Genomic DNA, 22,297 nt, shown 5'->3' with positions numbered 1-22,297 from the left:
AGGAACAGTAGATGACGGCTAGGGTTGTACGAGAGGGAGTGAGTGAACTGAGTTAGGGTTCACTTCCACTGGCCAGCGCCTTCTTATATAGGCCGTCAGGTAGATGGGCCTGGGCCTGGCCCACGACCGAGTCCGCGAACAGCCCATGGTCCAACGTCTGATACGAGATTAATTAACCATTCCTGAGCGGCAAAAATAAGCTTCGGCTCGTTCCCGCAACCGGCGGCGCGCGCGTCGTGACGAGGCGAGGCGAGGCGAGGTGAGGCGGGCGGCGGAGGAGGAGGAGCGCGCGTGTACAGCTCCTATCCCCAAGCTCCCAATGGCAAGTGGTAGAGCAGCCCTTATAAAGAGGTCTCACTCTTCTTACTGTAGCAGTACGGGACTAAACTTCTCACACTTCCCACCACTTGCCGTACACATGCATGGGCCTTAGAGATTAACTAGGGATTATTGTCTTATATGGGCCTAAGCCCATCCATAATCCATCACTTTATGCCGATTAACTAGTCTGAAACGGTTGGACCTATCAGGAAACAAGTTCAAATCAGGAGATGTTATGCAATGCTTCAGGGAGTTTGGTGCAAACTCTGCAAATCAGTTTGGCTCCCAAATGCTCAGTCTAGCCTTGAACAACAATGATCTCTTCGGTGAATTCCCCAAAATTCTTCAAAGTGCATCACAATTAAAATTCCTTGATCTTTCATACAATAGTTTCTCTGGAGGATTACCAATGTGGTTACCCGAGAAAATGCCCTGCTACAAATATTGAGGTTGAGATCAAATATGTTCAGTGGCCATATTCCGGACAATCTCACTCCCTTGCCCGTCTTCATTATTTGGACATATCAGGCAACAATTTAACAGGAAGCATACCATGGTCACTCTCAAACTTGAAGGCAATGATGACCATAATATCCAAGGACACTACAGAGGAATACAACTTTGAAGAGAGCATTCCAGTAATCACGAAAGACCAAAAGCGTGACTATAGCTTCCAAATCTACAAGCTATTGGTGAATCTTGATTTGTCCAGTAACAGTTTAACAGGACGAATCCCAGAGGAGATAAGTTTACTGATTGCCCTCACCAATTTGAATATATCAAGCAATCAGTTGACAGGAACAATCCCAAATCAGATCGGTGATTTAAAGCATTTGGAATCCCTGGACTTATCATACAACAAATTTTCTGGTACAATCCCATCAGGTTTGTCGGCACTAACTTCTTTGAGCCACTTGAACTTGTCATACAACAATCTATCAGGTCCAATACCATCTGGACCACAGCTACAAATTCTTGACAACCAGATGTACATATACAGCGGCAACCCTGGTCTTTGTGGTCCTCCTCTCTCCAAGAACTGTTCAGCAAATGATGCACCACAAAGCGGCATTGAGGATATAAATCATATGTCGTCTGTTTACCTTGCAGTGGGCATAGGATTCGTGGTGGGTCTTTGGATAGTGTTCTGCACCATTTTAATGAAGAGAACCTGGAGGGCTGCCTACTTCCAATTTATCGATATGATATATGACAAGGTTTATGTGCAAGTGGTTGTGAGGTGGGCTCGCCTGATGAAAAATGCTCAAGACGATGCACCATGAGCAAGAAGTGCCCAATTTCACTGCAAGCTAATTGTTTGAGACTTGCATCTAAATATATTTATTCGGTTTTCTGTACTTTTGCACTGTATCTGTATTTGTAGTTTTTTCCCCAATGATACGGGATGTATCATGATATGTATTTGTAGCTTTAAGTGGATATTTGCTGTGTTGTAAACTTGTAATGCAATTTGTATGTTTCTACCCTACCGAATGAAGAGTGCAGTTATTGTTGGACTATTTAAGCTGAAATCGGGAAAATTATTTGTACTGTCAGGAGAAACATATACAACCCATAAAAGAATGGTCGCGGCATATGCTTGTTTCATAATATTGGATGTACCTTGATTTTAAATGAACTATTGGTGTGTTGAGGTTGCCATCTTGCTTCTCTGCAAGTCTTACGATTTCAATGATGGTTGGATCATGTGGATGTCGACTGAACGTATGTTCAGTTTACACCTATGGAACTAGTGGATTCAGAAGAAAAAAATGCTCGTCCCTGAGGCCTCAACTATGTAATGGTCACACAGACGACGCTGCCGACCTTGGCCTCGTCGATCCGCCTTCTTTTGCCGACGGTCTTCCATCCAATTCTCATGGAAACACTTCATTCATTCATTCATTCATTCATTCATACATTCAAAAGAAGAACTGAGATTGCCATGATCTCACGAGAAAGAAGAGAGCAGAGTTGAGGTCGCCTTTTTACATGTTCAGTTTACGCCCATGTTGTTGTTGGTAACAAAAAAATAATAATCAGGGATTCAGTTGAGAGGAGACAAAAGTGTTGATTAATATAAGTATTCACCAATCCTGCAACCTCAAAAATTAATTAACTGAGCGAGGTGAGATTAGCAAGCTCATGGCTAAGTCGTCTCTGCTCTGTAGTCTGTACAACACTAAATATTCAGAAATTTCAGTTTCTTTAGCTTGACTCAGTTCTGGACCCCTTTTAATAAAAAGAATTTGGTTGGTGTCACCAACTGAAAACATCTGCAAACCCAGACACATCAGCTGAGAATTTGATATGTTTATTCAGAGTGTTTATTGTTAAGAATATATGTTCAGGAGGTTATGCGCCATATGTATTGGCTGGAAATCCTGAAATAAATCCAGGAATAATGCGAGCACCAGAATTTGAACCTGATGGGTTGGGGATACCACTGTCCACCTAACCAACTCAACCACAGGTTGATTCGCTCCTTATCTCTATCTTAAACCTCCTGTATATCTCTTGCGGTTGTTCCCAACAACCTTGACTTGTAACCCAAACAATCATATCAATATAAATCATGCGGGTGCCCGTGTATGGGCATTGAGACGCTTCCACAATATTTCACATGGTAATCAGAGCCTCCCTCTTCCGCCACATCTAGCATCTATCTTCCTCCCTGCCGCATTTCCTGATCATCCTCTCCACCAAACCAAACCATGTCTTCCTCCACCCAAGTTCCATCCATAGGCCTGTGCAGTACCACATCCGAGCCTCTCACAAGAACCAACTACATCCTATGGAAAGCCCAAGCTCGCTCCCAAATCATGGGCGCCAGACTATATGGGTACCTAGATCAAACCACACCCGAGCTAGCCAAAACCATCATCACCAAAAACTCAGAAGGAAAGGAACAGATTGTTCCAAACCCTGCCTATAACCCATGGCCGATTCAAGATCAGCAGATTGTAGCCTTTCTCCTTCGAAATCTCTCAAAGGAGGTACTCATCCAGGTTGCTTCTTTAGAAACTTCCCACGCCATATGGTCAGCCCTAGCAAAGATGTTCACCGCACAATCTCTCTCCCATGTAAACAACTACCGCATAACCCTATCCAATGCTCAGAAAGGTTCACAGAGTGCCACAACCTATTTTGGTCATATGAGGGGCCTCTCTGATGAACTAGTTGCAGCTGGGAAACCCATCGGAGAAGGAGAACTTCTTTCCTTTATCATTGCAGGGCTCAACATGGACTATCAGCCGCTGATCTCAGCGCTGGATGTGCGCACCGAACCCCTCTCAGTGGATGACCTCTTCGGCATGGTTGCAATTTTTGACCAACGCGTTGAGATGTTCCATGGGACAGGGGCAGGTGCCTTCAAATCTTCTGCCAACGTTGCAGCTCGAGGTCGCGGCAACAACTCCAGAGGCTATCAAGGCTACCGCAACCCTAACAGGGGTGGTGGTGGCGGTGGCTCCCGCGGCGGTGGCAGCAGCGGCGACGGCTCCTACAACAACTCCAACAACGGTGGTGGCAGCGGCCACTACAACAACAACAACTCCAACGACGGCGGCGGTGGCGGTGGTCACTACCAGAACGGCGGCGGCAACAACAGGCGTCCCTACTACAACAACAATAGGGGGCGCCCCTTCCAAGGGTATGAGGAGTATGAAAATAAATGTCAGATTTGCAAGAAAAATAATCATATTGCAAAGGACTGTGATTGGCGTTATGCTGAGAACAACTCCAGGAAAAAGGTTCCAGCGGCTGCAGACACATCATATGGGGTTGACACCAACTGGTATGTCAACTTCGGTGCCACAAATCACATCACCAACGAGCTCGAGAAGGTGACAATGAGCGAGAAGTATCATGGCCATGATCAAGTCCACAATGCCAACGGTGAAGGTATGAACATTGATCATATTGGTCATGCAATTGTCAAAACCCCTCATGGCAATATTCATCTTAGAAATATCTTGCATGTTCCAGACACAGAAAAAAATCTTCTTTCTGTTCACCGTATTGCCATTGATAACAACGTGTTTCTTGAATTTCACCCTTATTTCTTTTTGATCCGAGATCAGGTCATGAGGAACATTCTCTATCGAGGTAGATGCGTGCATGGGCTGTATCCGTTGATTTCCCAATTTAGAAGCTTCAATAAACAAGTCTGTGGTGTCATAAGACTCTCTCCCGAGCGGTGGCATGCAAGATTAGGACATCCATCTTTTATCGTTGTTCAACAAGTGCTTAGAAATAATAAACTCCCATGTGTTGGTGAGCATAATTTTGAAACTATATGTGATTCCTGTCAAAAAGCAAAGTCGCATAAGTTGCCCTATCCAGTTTCAACTAGTATTTCTACTAGACCTTTGCACTTGTTTTCTCTTATGTGTGGGGTCCTGCCCCTATGTCTGTTGGTCGCCATACTTACTATGTTAGTTTCATAGACAATTTTAGTAAGTATACTTGGATCTACGTTCTTAAAAACGCTCTGAAGTTTTCCAAGTCTTCCAACATTTTCAAGCGCTTGTTGAACATCAATTTGATAGCAAAATTCTTGTCGTCCAATCCGATTGGGGCGGCGAGTACGAGAAACTAGATTCGTTTTTCCAAACCTTGGGCATCTCACATCACGTGTCCTGCCCCCACGCCCACCAACAAAACGGCTCCGCTGAATGCAAGCACCGGCACGTAGTTGAGGTTGGGCTAGCCTTACTTGCCGGTGCCTCCATGCCCCTCAAGTTTTGGGATGAGGCCTCCCTCACCGCGGTCCATCTCATCAATATGCTTCCTAGCTGAGTCATCCAAAATGATACACCCATGCACCGACTGCTTAATACTCGACCAGATTATGCCTCTCTTCGTGTGTTTGGCTGCGCTTGTTGGCCCAATTTACGTCCCTACAACAACCGCAAACTTATATTCAGATCCAAACAATGTGTGTTTCTTGGTTATAGTGCCAAACACAAAGGAGTTAAATGTCTAGATGTCTCCACTGGCCGTGTCTATATTTCCCGTGATGTTGTCTTTGATGAAACCGTGTTTCCTTTTGCCAATCTTCATCCTAATGCCGGTGCTTTGCTTCGCAAAGAAATTCTCCTTTTATCTTCTCATTTAACCGGTTATCAGCACGGGGATGACAATTGTATTGATCATATGACTAATGCTTCTAACCATGCAAATGAGGCTTGTGATGCTGCAGGATCTCATCTAGAAGGAACAGAAAAAAAATCCAATGCAAAACAGTGCAGAAAACGTCCCGAACGGACTACATTTTATGTGCCCGCTACGTGACAACGCCGCTGAATTTGCACCGGGATCCGCGGCCGCGTCAGATCCGACAACATCAGCCTCGGGATCAGGGGCGCCAGACCCAGCAACATCAGCCTCGGCCACGAGGCCTCGGCAGGGGTCTTCGGCACGCGCGCCTAGCCAACCCGCAACGAACCTGTTCGGCGCGACACCGCGCGTCTACGTCACGCGCGCTGACCATCAATCAGGCATTGGCGCTGATCTCCACCCTGATACGGAGGCGCGTGGATCTGGCGTGGAGTCCGGAGCCACGGGATCTTCTGCGCCGCTCTCTTGTTCACCGCGTGGCGGCATGGCCACAGAAGATCCGGTCGCAGATGACAGCAACGAATCTGCGCCAGGATTGATGGGATCCCCTGCAGCCGTCTCTCCCAGATCCTCTGCGCCTGGTTCTGGCGTGGTGGCCCAGCCTGTACAAACACAGCCATGCACCAGACTACGAGCAGGTGTCTTTCAGCCGGTTAATTATAAAGTTAAGTATGGTTTAACTTGTTCTACAGGAGAGCCTAGTACATTTCAGGAAGCATGCAAGGATGCAAAGTGGATGAAAGCTATGAAAGAAGAATTTCAAGCACTTCAGAAAAATAAAACATGGCACCTCGTTCCTTCACAGCAAGGTAAAAACTTGATTGATTGCAAATGAGTGTTCAGAATAAAGAAAAAGTCGGAGGGTACTATAGATAGATACAAGGCCAGGCTAGTTGCAAAGGGTTTTAAGCAAAGGTATGGTATAGACTATGAAGATACATTCAATCCTGTTGTTAAAGCTGCCACTATACGTCTTGTTTTGTCTATTGTCGTATCCAGAGGATGGAGTCTTAGACAGCTAGATGTGCAGAACGCGTTTCTGCATGGTGTTCTGGAAGAGGAAGTTTACATGAAACAACCTCCTGGTTTTGAGGACAAAAACAAACCCTTTCATGTATGCAGGCTGGATAGATCTTTGTATGGACTGAAACAGGCTCCTAGGACTTGGTACTCATGCTTGAGCTCAAAGTGGCAAGCACTTGGGTTTGTTCCTTCAAGGTCTGATACATCATTGTTCATCTATAATAAGTCACGTACATCTGTTTTTGTGCTTATTTATGTTGATGATATCATTGTTACAAGCTCATCAATTGAAGTTTTGATAGCCTTGTTGAAGGATTTGAATTCAGAATTTGCTCTTAAAGATTTAGGAGATTTGCATTATTTTCTTGGTATAGAAGTTAAAAGAAACAAAGAAGGAGGACTTCACTTGTCACAGGAAAAATATGCAACCGATCTTTTGAGCAGAGTTGGTCTGCAGAATTGTAAACCATCACCAACTCCACTATCCAGCTCAGAAAAGTTGTCTCTTGCAGAAGGAGAACTCTTGGATCAAGAGGATAGCACAAGGTACAGAAGTATGGTTGGTGCACTTCAGTACTTGACTTTGACTAGACCAGATATTTCCTTTGCTGTGAACAAAGTTTGTCAATTCCTTCATGCACCCACAACATCACACTGGACAGCTGCCAAACACATACTTAGATATGTGAGGAGTACTTTAAATCTTGGCTTAACTTTTAACAAGTCGTCATCCACACTTGTGAGTGCTTTTTCTGATTCTGATTGGGCTGGTTGTCCGGATGATAGAAGGTCTACAGGTGGTTTTGCTATATTCCTTGGACCCAATCTCATCTCATGGTGTGCAAAGAAGCAAGCCACGGTATCCAGGTCAAGTACTGAAGCAGAATACAAGGTTTTGGCTAATGCAACGGCAGAGATCATATGGGTCAAATCCATGCTTAAGGAACTTGGCATACACAATTCTCAAACCCCTTGTCTTTGGTGTGATAACCTTGGTGCTACGTATCTCTCAGCTAATCCTGTTTTTCATGCAAGGACCAAACATATTGAAATTGATTATTATTTTGTGAGGGAAAGAGTTGCAAGCAAAGAGCTAGAGATACGGTTTGTTCACTCAAAGGATCAAGTTGCGGATGGTTTTACTAAAGCACTTCCCACGAGGGCGTTTGAAGAATTTAAACGTAATCTTAACTTGGTGAAGTTCTGATTATGGGAGGGTGTTAAGAATATATGTTCAGGAGGTTATGCGCCATATGTATTGGCTGTTATTGTAACTAGAGATTAGTCTAGATCTTCCTTATCTCTATCTTAAACCTCCTATATATCTCTTGCGGTTGTTCCCAACAACCTTGACATGTAACCGAAACAATCATATCAATATAAATCATGCGGGTGCCCGTGTATGGGCATTGAGACGCTTCCACAATATTTCACATTTATTGCATGACAGATTCAGTTGTAGTAGCTGTTAGCATAAAGGCTGTTGTGCATAATATGCTATCCTCGATAATGTGTTTGATGTCAGCTATTTAGAGAAGAACATTCTAGATAGATGACAGTACACATGTCTAGAGTGTTTGTGACGGTTCAAATTGCAAAGCTGTGCTGCAACAGTGTTTGACAGGGATGGCGTCAGAGTTGTCCGAAGCCGGGGTGAAATCGGAGCCAAGTGCTCCTACATTTGTACGGATTCCAGTCAGGTTGCTTTGTCCAGTTAGTAGTATATACTCTATGTTGTAATCGACTGGCCATGAGTAATGCAGAGGAGCAAAAACATGTTCAGTTCCATTTTCTGTAGCAAATCTTGTTACAGAGTTGTGATTCCCTGCATCCTGCTGCATGTCAAAGTTCGTTATTTGTATTAAGGGAGTGATGTCACTGGACTGGAGTCGTCCTCTCAAATTATTTGGGAAGTTTCTTCTTTTAAGCATTTTGCTAAGCAAAGCATTACTACTTAATTGCAGGTTCAGTTTTCCTTTTTCATCTTTTCTTGATGGTCTATTCTCTGTCGAGAATGTTTACCGCATACGCCTGTTTCACCACTATTCATGGAGAATGTTTGATTTGAAATGATGTGGTGATGTGTTCAAGTTGGCATGTTGTTTGTTTGCAAGCCTTAGACTTGTACTTGATGTTTGGATTGGAACATATGGTGTGGACTGAATCTATGTCGAGATTGCAACAATTAAAGTGGATTCAGAAGGGAACAGATGGCGTCGACCTCGGCACGGCCCCTACTTATCAATCTGACCCTGAAGCAAACGCGCTGGAATGAAGTGTCCCCCTTCCTTCACTGATGGTCCTGCCATCGAATTCACAAGAACCAAGAGAGCAGAATTGAAGTTGCCTGTTTATTTGCAGATAATCACCGATGTCGCTCTTCTTCGCAAAATCAATCGGAGATTCAGTTTAAAGGGACCACAAGTGTTGATTAGCAAGTAGATGACTAAGTCGGCTCTGCTCCGTAGTCTGTACAACACTAATTATTTTCAGAAGATCGACGTTAATCATGACTAACAAGTTCACGACAGTAAGCTTTATCTTTGGTAAATACAGGTGTTTTGTGCTGCGTGCAAGAGAACAATTTGTAATGTACTGCAGAATAATTCTTGTGGCATGGAGACCAGAGAGAACAATTGTGTAGATGACAACTGTCAACTGTTAGTTCAAATGATGGATCTCATGTGCTGCATTTTGCATTTCATACTGTTCTACTAATTACTGCATTTTGTAGCATCTTCTTACAGAGTCAATTCACAAGTCCCCTGCATCCCACAAAGTTCTCTCTCTTTGGTCGTTTGTGAATCGTAATCACCGAAAAAGTTACTGCTTGACGAGGAATACAAATAGCAGCATGTGATGGTCCAAGTATGGACCGATTATACATACATACATACATACATCATGATTTGTTACATCATCATACCTAAAAAAGGTAATATGCATATGTCCAAGGAACTAGTAAGACTGAACTAATCGTCACATTTTAAGAATTTAAGAAAAATACATTTTCCTAGTGCCATGGAAGGAAAGCGCCATTCATCCTGACAGTTACTGGAGACGCTGTCAAGTTCAAACTGAGAGCCCAGTAAAAGTTGCCTGCTTTGCATGCAGCTTCAGACATGCTCTTCTTCTTCTTCTTCATCACAAAATCAACTAGACATTCAATTCAGAGGGAAGAATTACTTCTCATAAATGATAATTCGACTAACCAACAAAGGATTCAGATATTAGCAAATAAATGAACCGATCATCTCTGCTCTGATTGGATTTTTCTCGGCCAAAGAATAAAACCGATTATTATCAGAGCAAACTTTGTGATAGACATTCAGGCGCGTCTATTTGTGGTGTTTCCTACATCAAACTGTTGACGCTTCGCACAGGTCTTTTTTTGGTTGCTTTCTGCTCTGCCTTTAAGCAACATTTGAATATGTTGGAAAAAAAGAGAAGAAATTAGGAATTCAGAAACTTTTGATCAATGAAATGCAGCTCTCTGCTCTGCCTTTCTGTCCAAAAAAAAGGTTGCTCTTGGGCCAAATTCAGAGCATAGAGCCAAGTGCAGGCTAGACTAATGGGCCAACTGCATCCAATTAGGCCCATTCGGGGGTTCTCTTGCGTATTTTTCTGTTTTCTATTCTGATTTAATTTAGGCAGTAAATCATAATGCTGAAACTTTTTGTGGAAGCTAATTGAATTATTCTGGAACCAAACAATTAAGGTTAGAAATTTTTTGGAGCTGTTAATTAATCCAATTCAAATACACCGTGATTTAAATCAAAGACTAAAATGTCATGGAAAATGTGCCTCAGCTCTGGTAGAGGTTTACGCCAGGTGCCAAAATAAATGAACATTTTTTTAAGGGCATTACATTGAGAAAAACATAATTTGTCTAAAAAAATGAAGGGTGAAAAATGCACAAAAAATTGGTGCGGCTGGGGACTCGAACCTAGGACCACATGGGTTTGTAGTGTTTAGGGCTGCGCTGGTAAGCATTAGGACAAATGGCAAGACTTTGACATGGGTAGGGAAGGAAGGTATACATAGTGAGACTGTGAATTTTTTTTAAAAAAAATAGTGAGACCATGAATGTTTGCACACGCGTGAGAGTGGTTTTCCTTTGTTTTGCACTTAAATTTTGGAGGGTTGGAAGGTTGAAAATGTATGTTGCACTACCACATGATTTTGGTCAGAGTGGCACTTGGTTTAGGATTTAAAGGGAATAAATTTGCATGTTAGTTCATGACTTTTTGTTTGAATGAAACAGAGGGCTTCTCACCCCCTCCGATTTTCATTAATGAAAACCACAAGTTCTCGAACTTCATGACTTGTTTAGGGAAGAAATGATATGTTTGGGCACGGACATTTTTTAACACACATAATAAACCCTAATAACTTACATAAGATGAAACACACCGCACCATTACAATAACTTAGATAAGTTCACGGACAGTTCACGGACACATGACGAAACATGACACGACACGACACGACATAGAAAAGCAACAAAATAAAAAACGAAACATGACGAGTTTCACTCCGGGCTTGAACATCTTCATCTTGACCTCCTTCTTCCACCTTGGCCGCGCGCGCCCCTTCAACACCGTCTTCATCTTCACACCTCCTCCTCCTCGTCGTAGGGAAGGGAGTGCATCTGGCCTGGAGCGGGGAAGATGCGCTCGTAGTTGGTGTAGATGTTGTAGATGGTGAAGAAGATGGCCTCGCAGCCGCACCAAAAGACTTGGCCGAGGAGCTCGCGTGCGTCAAATGGGTTGGTGAAGGTGACCGTGAGCAGTAGGAGGATGCCGCCGCGGTCACGAACCTCGTTGAGGGTGAACATCCTCGGCGAGCCCCATGGGAGGTGGGCATAGCCGGCTCTGAGGAAGGCGCGGGTGAGTTCGACGGAACCCCTCCACCTTGAAATAGCCCACACACGGAGCTCCCTCTCCACGAGCACGCCCGGTGGGTAGCGCAGCTCCGGCACGACAGGCGGACGGTTGAAGGTCGGCCCATTGAACTGCATCTTCACTTGGTCTCGCTTGGGGAGGGCTCGGTCGCTTGGGTGTTTGAAGTTGGAGAGGATCGGATCTGGCTTGTGGGTGGGAGAGGAAGAGAGGCACCCCATTTATAGGCCTGTGGGTGGGAGAGGAAGAGAGAAAGGATGAGAACGGTGCGTGTGTGAATCCGGACGTGTGTGTGTATCCGTTACGTTTTGCACACTTAAATTTTTGCACGAAAACGATGCATCTTTGACCGGGCGGTGCATGTGAATCGCTGCCCTGAACCACCTAGCTCGCCTAGCGCGCCTCGCTTGCCTCGCTCGCATGCATGCACGTCGCCGCCTCCCACGCATGCAAACCCACGTCGCCGCCTCCATGCATGCAAGGCCTGGAAAGGCTGAGACAGGCTATTTACTGCGGTCTCAGGCCCATACAACGAGACGGCCCAATGGTCCATCCAGCGCGCCCGGTATTTGTTAAAAAACAATCTCCCAGCCAATCAGATTGCATCTCGCGGATCGCCCCCCTCCTCCCCGCAGATTCCTTCTAGACGGGTTAGATCGATGGCCCTTGATCGCCGCTAGGGTTAGATGAACGGTCCTTGTTCAGCGCTAGGGTTAGCGGGGTTTGGGAGGGGTTTGGAGCAGTCAAAGCTATGTTTGACCAGATTTCAAATGAGCATAATAAATTAAATAAAAATCAGAAAAATAAAAAACATGCGCACATAGTCTTCTTATGTCATACACTAACGATTTAAGTTGATAAACAAGCTTTACATACATTTAAATGATAAGTTCATGTGTATTGTATGATATCTCGAGTATCTCAAACTCTCTTGTATGAAGTGAAGAGAAGTGTTTTGGTGAAATGAACATGAAAATTTCAAAAAAACTCACCACAGCTTCATTTTGGAGTGACTAAGAAGGATCCAGGCTTAGTTTTTCATTTTGATATTTTACACTTGTTTAAATCTTGTCAAAGTTAAGTTTGACCAGAATTCAAATGAGCAAAACAAATTAAAAAAAATCAAAAAATGGAAAAACCAGCGCACATAGTCTGTACATATAGAATATATGTGTAGGAAAGTTATTTGGCTGATTTAGACAAGGTCAAAAAAAACTTGCTTAGAAATGAGGTCGTTTACCCTACCTTTGGACCCCTCTTTTTAGCACATTTTTCATGAAAATTTCAAAAACCTCACCACAACCTCATTTTGGATTGACTAAGAAGTATCCAGGCTTAGTTTTTTATTTTGATGTTTTAGACTTGTTTAAATCTTGGTCAAAGTTAGGTTTGACCAGAATTTAAATGAGCAAAACAAAATTAAAAAATCAAAAAAAGGAAAAACCATGTGCTCATTCAAACATCATCCAACAGATATTTAAACATCATGTCAAACATACTTCTAACATAGGTCCAACATCATCCAACAGAAATACAACATGTTAAGTGATAAATGTTTCATAATACAACATCATTCCTTATTCATAATGTTTCATAATTATTCATAGATAGCGTTGGGGCTTCTGTCTGTTCCTTGAGCTTCTTGCCATCACTTTGCTCCTCGTGCACCTTGTGCTCATTGTTTCTTCTCTTCTTCTCTTGGTTGTTGGTACCTTGCGCGTCTTCTTCAAACCTACCATAGAGCTGTGCAAAACATAAACGGTAATGAGATCGTGTCAAGTGATACATGTACAGTAGTATTTGACCCTTCCAAGATTTACATACCTAGCAGAACTCACAACAACAGAAGGTTAGTCACCATTTGGAGCCTCACTTGGATCATCATTTGGAGCCTCACTTGGATCACCATGATCACCATTTAGAGCCTCACTTGGATCACCATTTGGAGCCTCACTTGAATCATTATTTGGAGGATATTTTGGATCATTGTCAAAATCATGCGGTTGTTGACCATCATCATTTGGAACCTCGTCAAAATCCTCATCTGATGCAACCGGTTGTTGACCATCATTTTCATCATCTGTTGAGGCAACCGGCTGCTGACCAACATTTTCATCGAAGCCTTCATTGAAACTCTCTCCGAACGCTGGATCTACTGTGTTATCACAATACTTACCAAAATGACCAGACCCACCACACCTTGTGCACCTACGCTTCCTCGCTCCAAGTACAGCTCCTTCGCTGCGAGGTCTGATTCGACTCTTCCTTGGTCTACTTGCTGCTCTCTTCAGAACTGGAGCGCAAAGCTTGAATCCAGGGTCCACCATGTCCCATTTTTGTTTTCCCTCCATAGCAGCCAAGGCATAAGCATATGTGGCTTTGAACCTTGCAACAGAGTAGTAATCATGCACATACTGTTGTATGTTCCCTGCTGGACCTGGGAGAGAAGTGATGAAAAACAAGGCATGAATGCATGGCAACCTAGTTATCTGCCATTGCCTACAACTGCAAGTTCTAGCTTCTAAATCCACTGGATATCTCCATTCCCTCTTCTCTTTATCCAAATATGATATCTCTGCTGCGGTACCCGAGCAAAGTGTCATGTTCATTTCCAAGCCTGTTGTCTTCTGCTTCAGTTCATTCATCACGGCAGGGATGATAATGTGGCCCATGAATTTTGCCTCAGCTATTCCTGCACGATAATGAAATTTCTGCATGTATTCTATCCTTATCCTGTCAAGCAAATCCACCACATAATGACCCTTTAGTTTCCGGATCGTTGAGTTGAAAGACTCTGTTAGATTATTGTGCACATAGTCAACTTTGCTCACTTCACTGAATTGGCTTCTGGCCCATAACTTGGAGTGCTGTGTTTCCAAGTATTCTTTCACTTTGGGATTCATGTATAACTGCCTCAAGTAGTAGTTGTGCTTCTTCACACTGCATGTCAAAGATGCTGGCCATAAATTGTCGGTATACACCTTTCCTTTGAATTTCTTCATGAAATTTGCAGCAAGGTGACGCATGCATTCCCTATGCTCTACTCCAGGGAACACATTGTCCATGGCCAGTTCTAAACCTTTGCAGGCATCTGTATGAATGACCAACCCATTGGGATGTGCAATAGCCCGGCGGAGATTATGCAAAAACCAAGTCCAGCTTTCCTCAGACTCTGTCTCCAGCACACCATAGGCAACTGGAAATACAAAACTATGTGCATCAACTGCACAAGCTGCTACTAACTGTCCTTTAAACCTTCCTGTGAGGAAAGTGGCATCAATTGCCAAATAAGGCCTGTAGCCTGCCAAAAAACCCGGCGACAAGCCTCAAAGCAGACAAAAACCCTCCTAAAGCATTCCTTGGTCTTTGTCACTCCCCTGAATGTGTACTCCACGGTGTGGTGATCAATATCTACAATACTACCTGGGCTTGTCCTCTCCACTTCACCTTTGAATGAATACAACAATTGAAAACTTTCCTGCCAGTTACCATAAATAGAATCCATTGCATGTTGTTTACCATTGAACAACCTCATGTATGGTAATCTATCTTGAACTTATCTTTGATGTTCTTCTGCAATTCCTTTGGACCCACTTGCTGGTTTTCTTTCACCCACTTCTTTACTTCTTCTGCCACCCATCTTGACTTGGCTCTACTGATTGTATCCTTCCTAAGGGTTGATTCCTAGCATTTGTGCTTAAAAGGGTTCACTTTGACCTGAACATTAGTGCTATTCCGCATTTTAGATGCAAGCAGCCTCCATGGACAACCCTCAGTCGGACAGTGCACTCTGTAACGTACTTGATCGCTCTAGTCAACTTTGAAAGTACGTTCTACCTTGATGCAGTATGTCACAAGTGCATTTCTCCACTTATTCATGGATGCAAAAATTGTACCTTCTTCCATATGAGGGTTCAAAGGGTCCCATTCAACAGCTGCAAGGTCTTCGTCCTCACCCATCGCGTCATCATCCACACGGACTGCATTGTGAGCCTCATCTTGGTTTTCAGTCCGAGGTGCCCGTCGTAAATTCTGAATAACATCAGAATATAGCTTCTCTTCATCAACCCCAGAATTGTAGCCATCAGGCTCCACTTCAAGGGGGACCCTACTGTTGTTGCCCACACTTGTCGAGCCACCACGTCGCCGTGCACCAACTGAACTGTTCTGGCTAGAGATGCCATTACGACGACTTGGTTCTCCCTGAGATGTTGCACCCGTCATCCTAGGTCCAAATGCCTGCTCAAGCACATCAACTTGCAGCCTCACATGAAAATTATCTTCCTCTTTATGCCTAACAAACATGGTAGCTAGCTCTTCATCATTACTAACTGTCACCCAATTCTTTTCCCCATCATAGTATTTGTATACCACTTCATCAAGCAAACCCCAAGGGTATTGGCTACATATTACCTCCCCAAATTGTCTGAAACTCCAATTACTAGCCATTGGCAACCGATAATCAAAACCTCCTTGGTATTTCTTCTTATCCTTCGCATCGAACATGTACCGATCCCTTCTAATGTGCACCATGAAAGCAAACCGCAACTCCATCCTAACCGGCGAAAAACAGAGACGCAATCAGCACACTAATTGGGCAAACCTACTCGAATTGAGTGTTCAAATGCAGAACTAAGCTCAATCTAAACAAGAGGCGAGACTTACCCCTCGGGAACCCAGTCGTGGACGCGGCGGATCTCCGGCCCGATGCCTGCCTCGCCAAATACTCCGGGGTCGCCGCTGCTCATCATTTCGCCCTAGGGTTCTTCCTCCTAGTTCAAATAGCTCCAGCAGCCCCCCACCTTTGAGCGCTCCGGCCGGGCGCACGGAAGGAGGCCGTGCCGCGGATCGAGCAGGTGGCGGGCGCCCCACCCGTGGCGTCGCGAGAAGGTGGTGGGCGTCACAGGTAGCCGTGGAGCGTAGGCGCAGGGAGGTAGCGGTGGAGCAGGCCGTGCAGCTGGTGGCGGGGCAGGTGCTGGCCGCGCCGCAGGTGGCGGCGGCGGCGGCGCAGGACAGCCGGCCGGGCGGATGGGTGTGAGCTAGAATGATTTGGGGATTTAGTTGCACAGGCCTACATGTCAGCTCCGGACCCACGTCCACGCGGTCCCACGTGTAAGCTCCGGACCCACAATCACTAACGCCAGCGGACGGAATGGACTCAAATATGGCCGTTTGGCCTCGTCATAGTTGCTGTGCTCGGACTAGGGGCAAAACTGAGGACAATTCGCATCTGAGGGCAAAACTGAGCACATGGACACCACTGAGGGTAAAAGGATAATTATCCCTTGATTTTATCTCCTGCTTTTCATCCATATATACTGCATGATGACCAGATATATTATGTACCTTCCTAGTGCATGTTGCCAAATATTTGTCTTCTTACTTGTTCTTCTAGGTTTTCTCGAGTTTAACTTACCTAGAGTATCATGTAACCAATTTTGTGTTTTTCTTTCCGTGAAGAAACCTTATCATCTTCTATCGTGGATGCACAAGGATTTGAGTCTGTGTACAAAATGAGAAGAAGCACCTTCAGTTATGTCTGCAGCTTGGTGAGGATCCCAATTTTCGAAGATATGTTGGCAAGGGAGCCCACCTTTGTCGATGGGAGAGTGTTGTCTTTACAAGACAGAGTGGCTGTCGCTCTGAGAATGCTTAACTCTGGTGGCTCTCCGGTTACCGTAGGATCCTCTCTTGGTGTGAACAAGTCAACTGTCTCGCTGGTAACTCAGGCGTTTGTTGAGGCTATGTGGGACCGAGCAATGCACCACTGCAGCTGCCTGGCTCCACGAAAATGGAGAAGATCAAGCACATGTTTGACAAGATCCACGGCCTGCCAAACTGCTGTGGTGTTGTACATACGGATCGCATAACGTTCGGATCACAAAACCGTGACCATGAGGAGAATGATGTTGTGGTAGTCCAATCCGTTGTTGATCCAGATATGAAGTTTACAGAGATTTGGCTGGACTATGATATCTTGGAGGACTACGAGAGGGGTGGTTGGCTGAATGGCAGTAACCTGAAATTATCAGATGGCTCGGATGTTGGGGAATACATCATTGGTGATGCAGGATACCCTCTTTGTCCCTGGCTCCTGACACCTTACCAGTTTGAGAATGATGACCTGCCATGCTCAGACTCCAAAGTGGAGTTCAACAGGAGACATTCTACAGCTACAGCTATCACTTTTAGGGCGTTGGCAAGGTTGAAAGGCACGTGGAAGTGCCTGCAGGGAGAAGGCTGGCATCCAAATAATAAACGTGTGATGAACCGGACAATCAACACGTGCTGCCAGTTGCATAACATAGTGATAGACATGGAGGAGCTGAAGGAGGATAAGGAAGAGGAGGTGATGGAGGAGCAGGAGGAGAATTACAGGAAGCAAGTGCGACAAGTAGCAGACGAGGACGCCATCAGGGTGAGGGATGCATTGTCCCAGCACTTGATCGAATCTGGAGGTAAAATAACACAAATTTTAATTTACTTGTTCGAATTAATGCTTTATTTCAGTTATCCCATCCTATCCTATTGATTCCATGTTAATATCTCTTCTTGGTTAGTCCACACAATGGCTGCAGAGGAGGAGCAACAAGCAGCAGTAGTTGCATCTGGTTCAGGAGATGGAAACAAGGAACAAGAAACACTTGGACGGTTAAGAGCAGATCGAGGAAAGGAGAAGGTGCTTGCTAGCTAGCTAGCTAGCTAGGGAGATCATATACTAGATCATTATGTCAAGTGAATCAATTTGGTAATTATTTTCAAAGTTTTAAATAGCGCGCTAAGCCTCTTAGCGGCAGACCTCTTCTAAATGCTATAGCGATGCTATAGCGAGCTATTTAAAATGTTTGCTCATATGTTTGGATAAAATACCCTTAGCGCAGAACCTCTTCTAAATGCTATAGCGTGCTATAGCGGAGCTATAGCAGGCTATTTAAAACCATGTTATTTTTCCTCTGCTATTAGTTGTGCTTCAAGTCGTAGTTCTCTTGTTAGTTCCTTCTTCTTCTATGGTGCTAATTAAGTTATGTCACTGGGTACCATTATATCCTTTGGTGATACGTTAATCTACATAGATAGAAACTAAGATGGCCGATGCTTGCACCTGTTAGCAGCACGCTAAGGAAATAATTACCTATTAACTGACTGGCTCTTCTGTGTAATTCCCTTTCTGTACTGGAAATTGTTTTGATTGTTCATTTGTTCAATAGCACGCACGATTTGGATAGTTAATTGGAAGCTATACTTGACAAAACACTAGCTTTAACCCAGCTCGGGTGTATGCTTGCAGTCATATATAGCATCTAACCTAGCAATGGAGAAAAGACTAAAGTTTGATCAACTCGACTTTCTTCTTGCTGTCATATATTTGGCGAATACAATTGTTTTATGTATATTTATACTGTTGGCAGTAAGTGTTTGTGATTGAGAAAACGGCTAAAATGACAATCTGCATGGGGGCAGAGTATTTGGTGATTCATATTCTTTCAGCCGATTTTGCTGTAAACCTTAAGAATCTGTGAACGTAATGGCAGTGAGTTAGTCTTGTAGTGAGTGAGTTATCAATCTTCATTTTTCATGATTCTCAAGTAATGTCAGTAATGTCTTCAGGGCGAAAAGTTGATACTCAATTCCCCTGTATCCCGCATATTAAAGTTAATTCTTGAAAAAAGAAGGGTCGCGCTAACTGCCACACGTGTGGTGCGAAGGGAGACGCACCACACGTCTCTAATGTAAACAGATTACCATCTCATCGCATGCATGCATGTAGGAATCTTTTTGAATTTTTAGTTTTTAAAATGTTTTATCTCTTAAACGGAAAATCCGATTGAAAATCCGTTTTTACCATTAAATCCCTCGCGATGAGATCTTCGAAACTAGATCCCATGTTGATATGTTTTGATGAATTTTTTTTTGGATTAAGAGTTGCCATGTCTATTGCATATGAATTGCCATGATGTTTACACTGAAGTTGCCATGATATGTTTCAGCTATTTTCTTCTACATTTAAAAGTAAATTTTGACATTTATAAAACGGGGAATTAAGAAACTAGACTTGCCATGAACCATAAACTAAAATTGTCATGATACATGCACGTAAAATTGCCACGGTTCATACAAAAAATAATTTTCATGGTCAAAGTACTGGAGTTGCCATCATCAAAATACTAAAATTGCCATGATCTACAAACTAAAATTGCCACATGGCAACTTTAGTTTAAGCCATATGGCAACTGCAGTGTAAACATCGTGGCAACTTCTGGCAAAAAAAATTGTCGAAACATATCAACATGGGGTCTAGTTTTGAAGATCTCATCGAGACGGATTTAATGGTGAAAACGGATTTTTAGTTCGCTTTTTTATTTAGGAGATACAACATTTTTAAGCCGAAAACCAAAAAAAATTCTGCTGATGTCATCTATTCATACGTGTCAAAATGAGTGGTGATAGAGGTGTGTGGGTGATGTGCAAACGCCCACACGTGTGGGCGTTAACATTTGCGAAAAGAATGGAAGAGTTTGTTCTTTAGGAATGACACTCAGCACCTAGCTTTTAGCAATGTACATAAAAAGAATGACACGGATTCTCAACTGCTATTCTTTTAGGAATGACACTACTGCTTCATTTGGTACCCTCTTTTCCGCTACATGCTTAGCTTCATTCTAAGATGTTCTGCAAGTGTTGTGGTTTCCAAGTTCCCTGCTTGTCAAAATTTTGTTCTTTCATTGTCGAGATATATAAAAGGCGATTCTTGTGATATGTCACTGATACCAATCAACACTGTTAAGATATTCAGAAAGCAATTAAACTGATAGACCTAGCTAGTAGAAATGTGGGCGTCCCTCGCTCGCTCTCGCGGGAGGCGGCGGGGGAACCCTAGCCCCCACCCCGCGCGCCGCCTCCTACACCATCCCCTCCCCTCGCCGCCGCCAGAATCCTGTTGTAGCACTACCCAACGTTTCAACTGTACTGGCATAAAGGTGCTAGCCTTATTAGTTATGAGGCAGCTGCAAATTCTACTCCCAATGGAAAGTGAAAATTCTTGATATGCTGTGTACTTCGTATTATTGGCAACAAGGCTTTTTTGTGTTGCAAACATGATGACAGGTGTTTGGGCATGATTCATTCATTCAGATTCGGTTACAGCAGCCGTTAGGAATGAATTTCAGAGAAGAGCATAGCTGAGTGCGGGAGATGACAGTAGTACCGTGTAGTGGTGTTTCCTGACAGTCCAAGGTCAACAGATTTGGCACTCACCTGTGGAAGAGAAGCTTTGTACCTTTGTCAACTGCAGAGTGATGATTGTGGAGGTGCACAGAGATGTGTACCTGTCAGGAGCTGAAACTCTGAAACTTCCGGAGAAATCGACACTTTAGTGCGCGCAGGTGGAAGTCTTCTAACGGCTCAGACTGCTACTTGTCGTCGGTTCATGCTATAGCACTCGTCTACGTTAGACTTCGTATTGTAGCCCTACTGTGTAAATCATACTTTATTGGTATTGGACCTGTATGTCATCATTGAAATGTGATAGGCCACCCCTTTAAGGGTTGAGCCAGTTCCCCCAAACCTACGTTTTACATGGTATCGAGCCTAACCTAGGTCCTCCACCTCCACCCCACCCGTCCCCGCCGCCGCACCAAAACCCTAAACCCTAGGGCTGCCGCTGCCGGCGCCATGACCGCTTCCGCTTCGGGCGCCGCCAGCTCCGGGTCTATCCCCGTGTCGCTTGCCGCCCTCCTCAACCTCCCACCTCGCCCCCTGGCTCCGTCAGTGCCTCAGTCCTTCAGCACCACCGCCGTCGGCTTCCTATTTTCAGCGCCGATCCCACAGTCACCACCCGCGTGGTGATGATGATGATGTTCTACAGATGCAGGGCTTCACCTAAGCACCGCTACAGTATTATTGAGGTGGAGTATGGTGGAGGTGGGCACCATGGCTAAAAGATCAACAGATCAATTGTTGTGTCTCTAGGGTGCCCCTCTGCCCCCGTATATAAAGGAGCAAGGGGGGAGAGGCGGCCGGCCAGGAGGGGCACGCCAGGAGGAGTCCTACTCCCACCGGGATTAGGAATCCCTCCCTTTTCCTTGTTGGATTAGGAGAGGAGAGGGAAGGAGAGAGAGGGGAAAACGAAAGGGGGGGCGCCGCCCCCCTCCTTGTCCAATTCGGACTTGGGGGGGGAGGCCCACGCGGCTGCCCCTTGGCCGCCTCTCCTCTTCCACCAATTGGGCCCATGAGGCCCAATAACCTCCGGGGGTTACGGTAACCCCCGGTACGCCGGTATATATCCGATAACCCCCCGAACCATTCCGGTGTCCGAATATAGTCGTCCGATATATCAATCTTCATGTCTCGACCATTTTGAGACTCCTCGTTATGTCCGTGATCACATCTGGGACTCCGAACAACCTTTGGTACATCAAAACATATAAACTCATAATATAACTTTCATCGAAACTTTAAGCATGCGGACCCTACGGGTTCGAGAACTATGTAGACATGACCGAGACACGTCTCCGGTCAATAACCAATAGCGGAACCTGGATGCTCATATTGGCTCCACACATATTCTATGAAGATCTTTATTGGTCAGACCGCATAACAACATACGTTGTTCCCTTTGTCATCGGTATGTTACTTGTCCGAGATTCGATCGTCGGTATCTCAATACCTAGTTCAATATCGTTACCGGCAAGTCTCTTTACTCGTTCTGTAATACATCATCCCGCAACTAACTCATTATTTGCAATGCTTGCAAGGCTTATAGTGATGTGCATTACCGAGTGGGCCCAGAGATACCTCTCCGACAATCAGAGTGACAAATCCTAATCTTGAAATACGCCAACCCAACAAGTACCTTCGGAGACACCTGTAGAGCACCTTTATAATCACCCAGTTACGTTGTGACGTTTGGTAGCACACAAAGTGTTCCTTCG

At 44.5% G+C, this 22,297-nt stretch overlaps 1 protein-coding gene across 1 annotated transcript; it reads left to right on the top strand.

The window, feature by feature from the left end:
- Positions 1–902: 902 nt before the first annotated feature.
- LOC125519624 (uncharacterized) lies at positions 903–1,763 on the top strand. Its single transcript, XM_048684366.2, has one exon. It carries the CDS (start codon positions 903–905, stop codon positions 1,602–1,604), a length of 702 nt encoding a protein of 233 aa, XP_048540323.2. The 3' UTR covers positions 1,605–1,763.
- The last annotated feature ends 20,534 nt before the right edge of the window (positions 1,764–22,297 follow it).

Source organism: Triticum urartu, chromosome 7A (genome assembly GCF_056163025.1).
Source record: "Triticum urartu cultivar PI428250 chromosome 7A, HENAU_Tu73, whole genome shotgun sequence".
In the NCBI taxonomy this organism is placed as follows: Eukaryota; Viridiplantae; Streptophyta; class Magnoliopsida; order Poales; family Poaceae; genus Triticum; species Triticum urartu.
The sequence above is the reverse complement of the archived record's forward strand: the minus strand, read 5'-3'. Positions and strand labels throughout refer to the sequence as shown.

Excerpts from the sequence above, each read along its gene's own strand:
- LOC125519624 (XM_048684366.2), top strand. The coding sequence starts at position 903 with ATGACCATAATATCCAAGGACACTACAGAGGAATACAACTTTGAAGAG.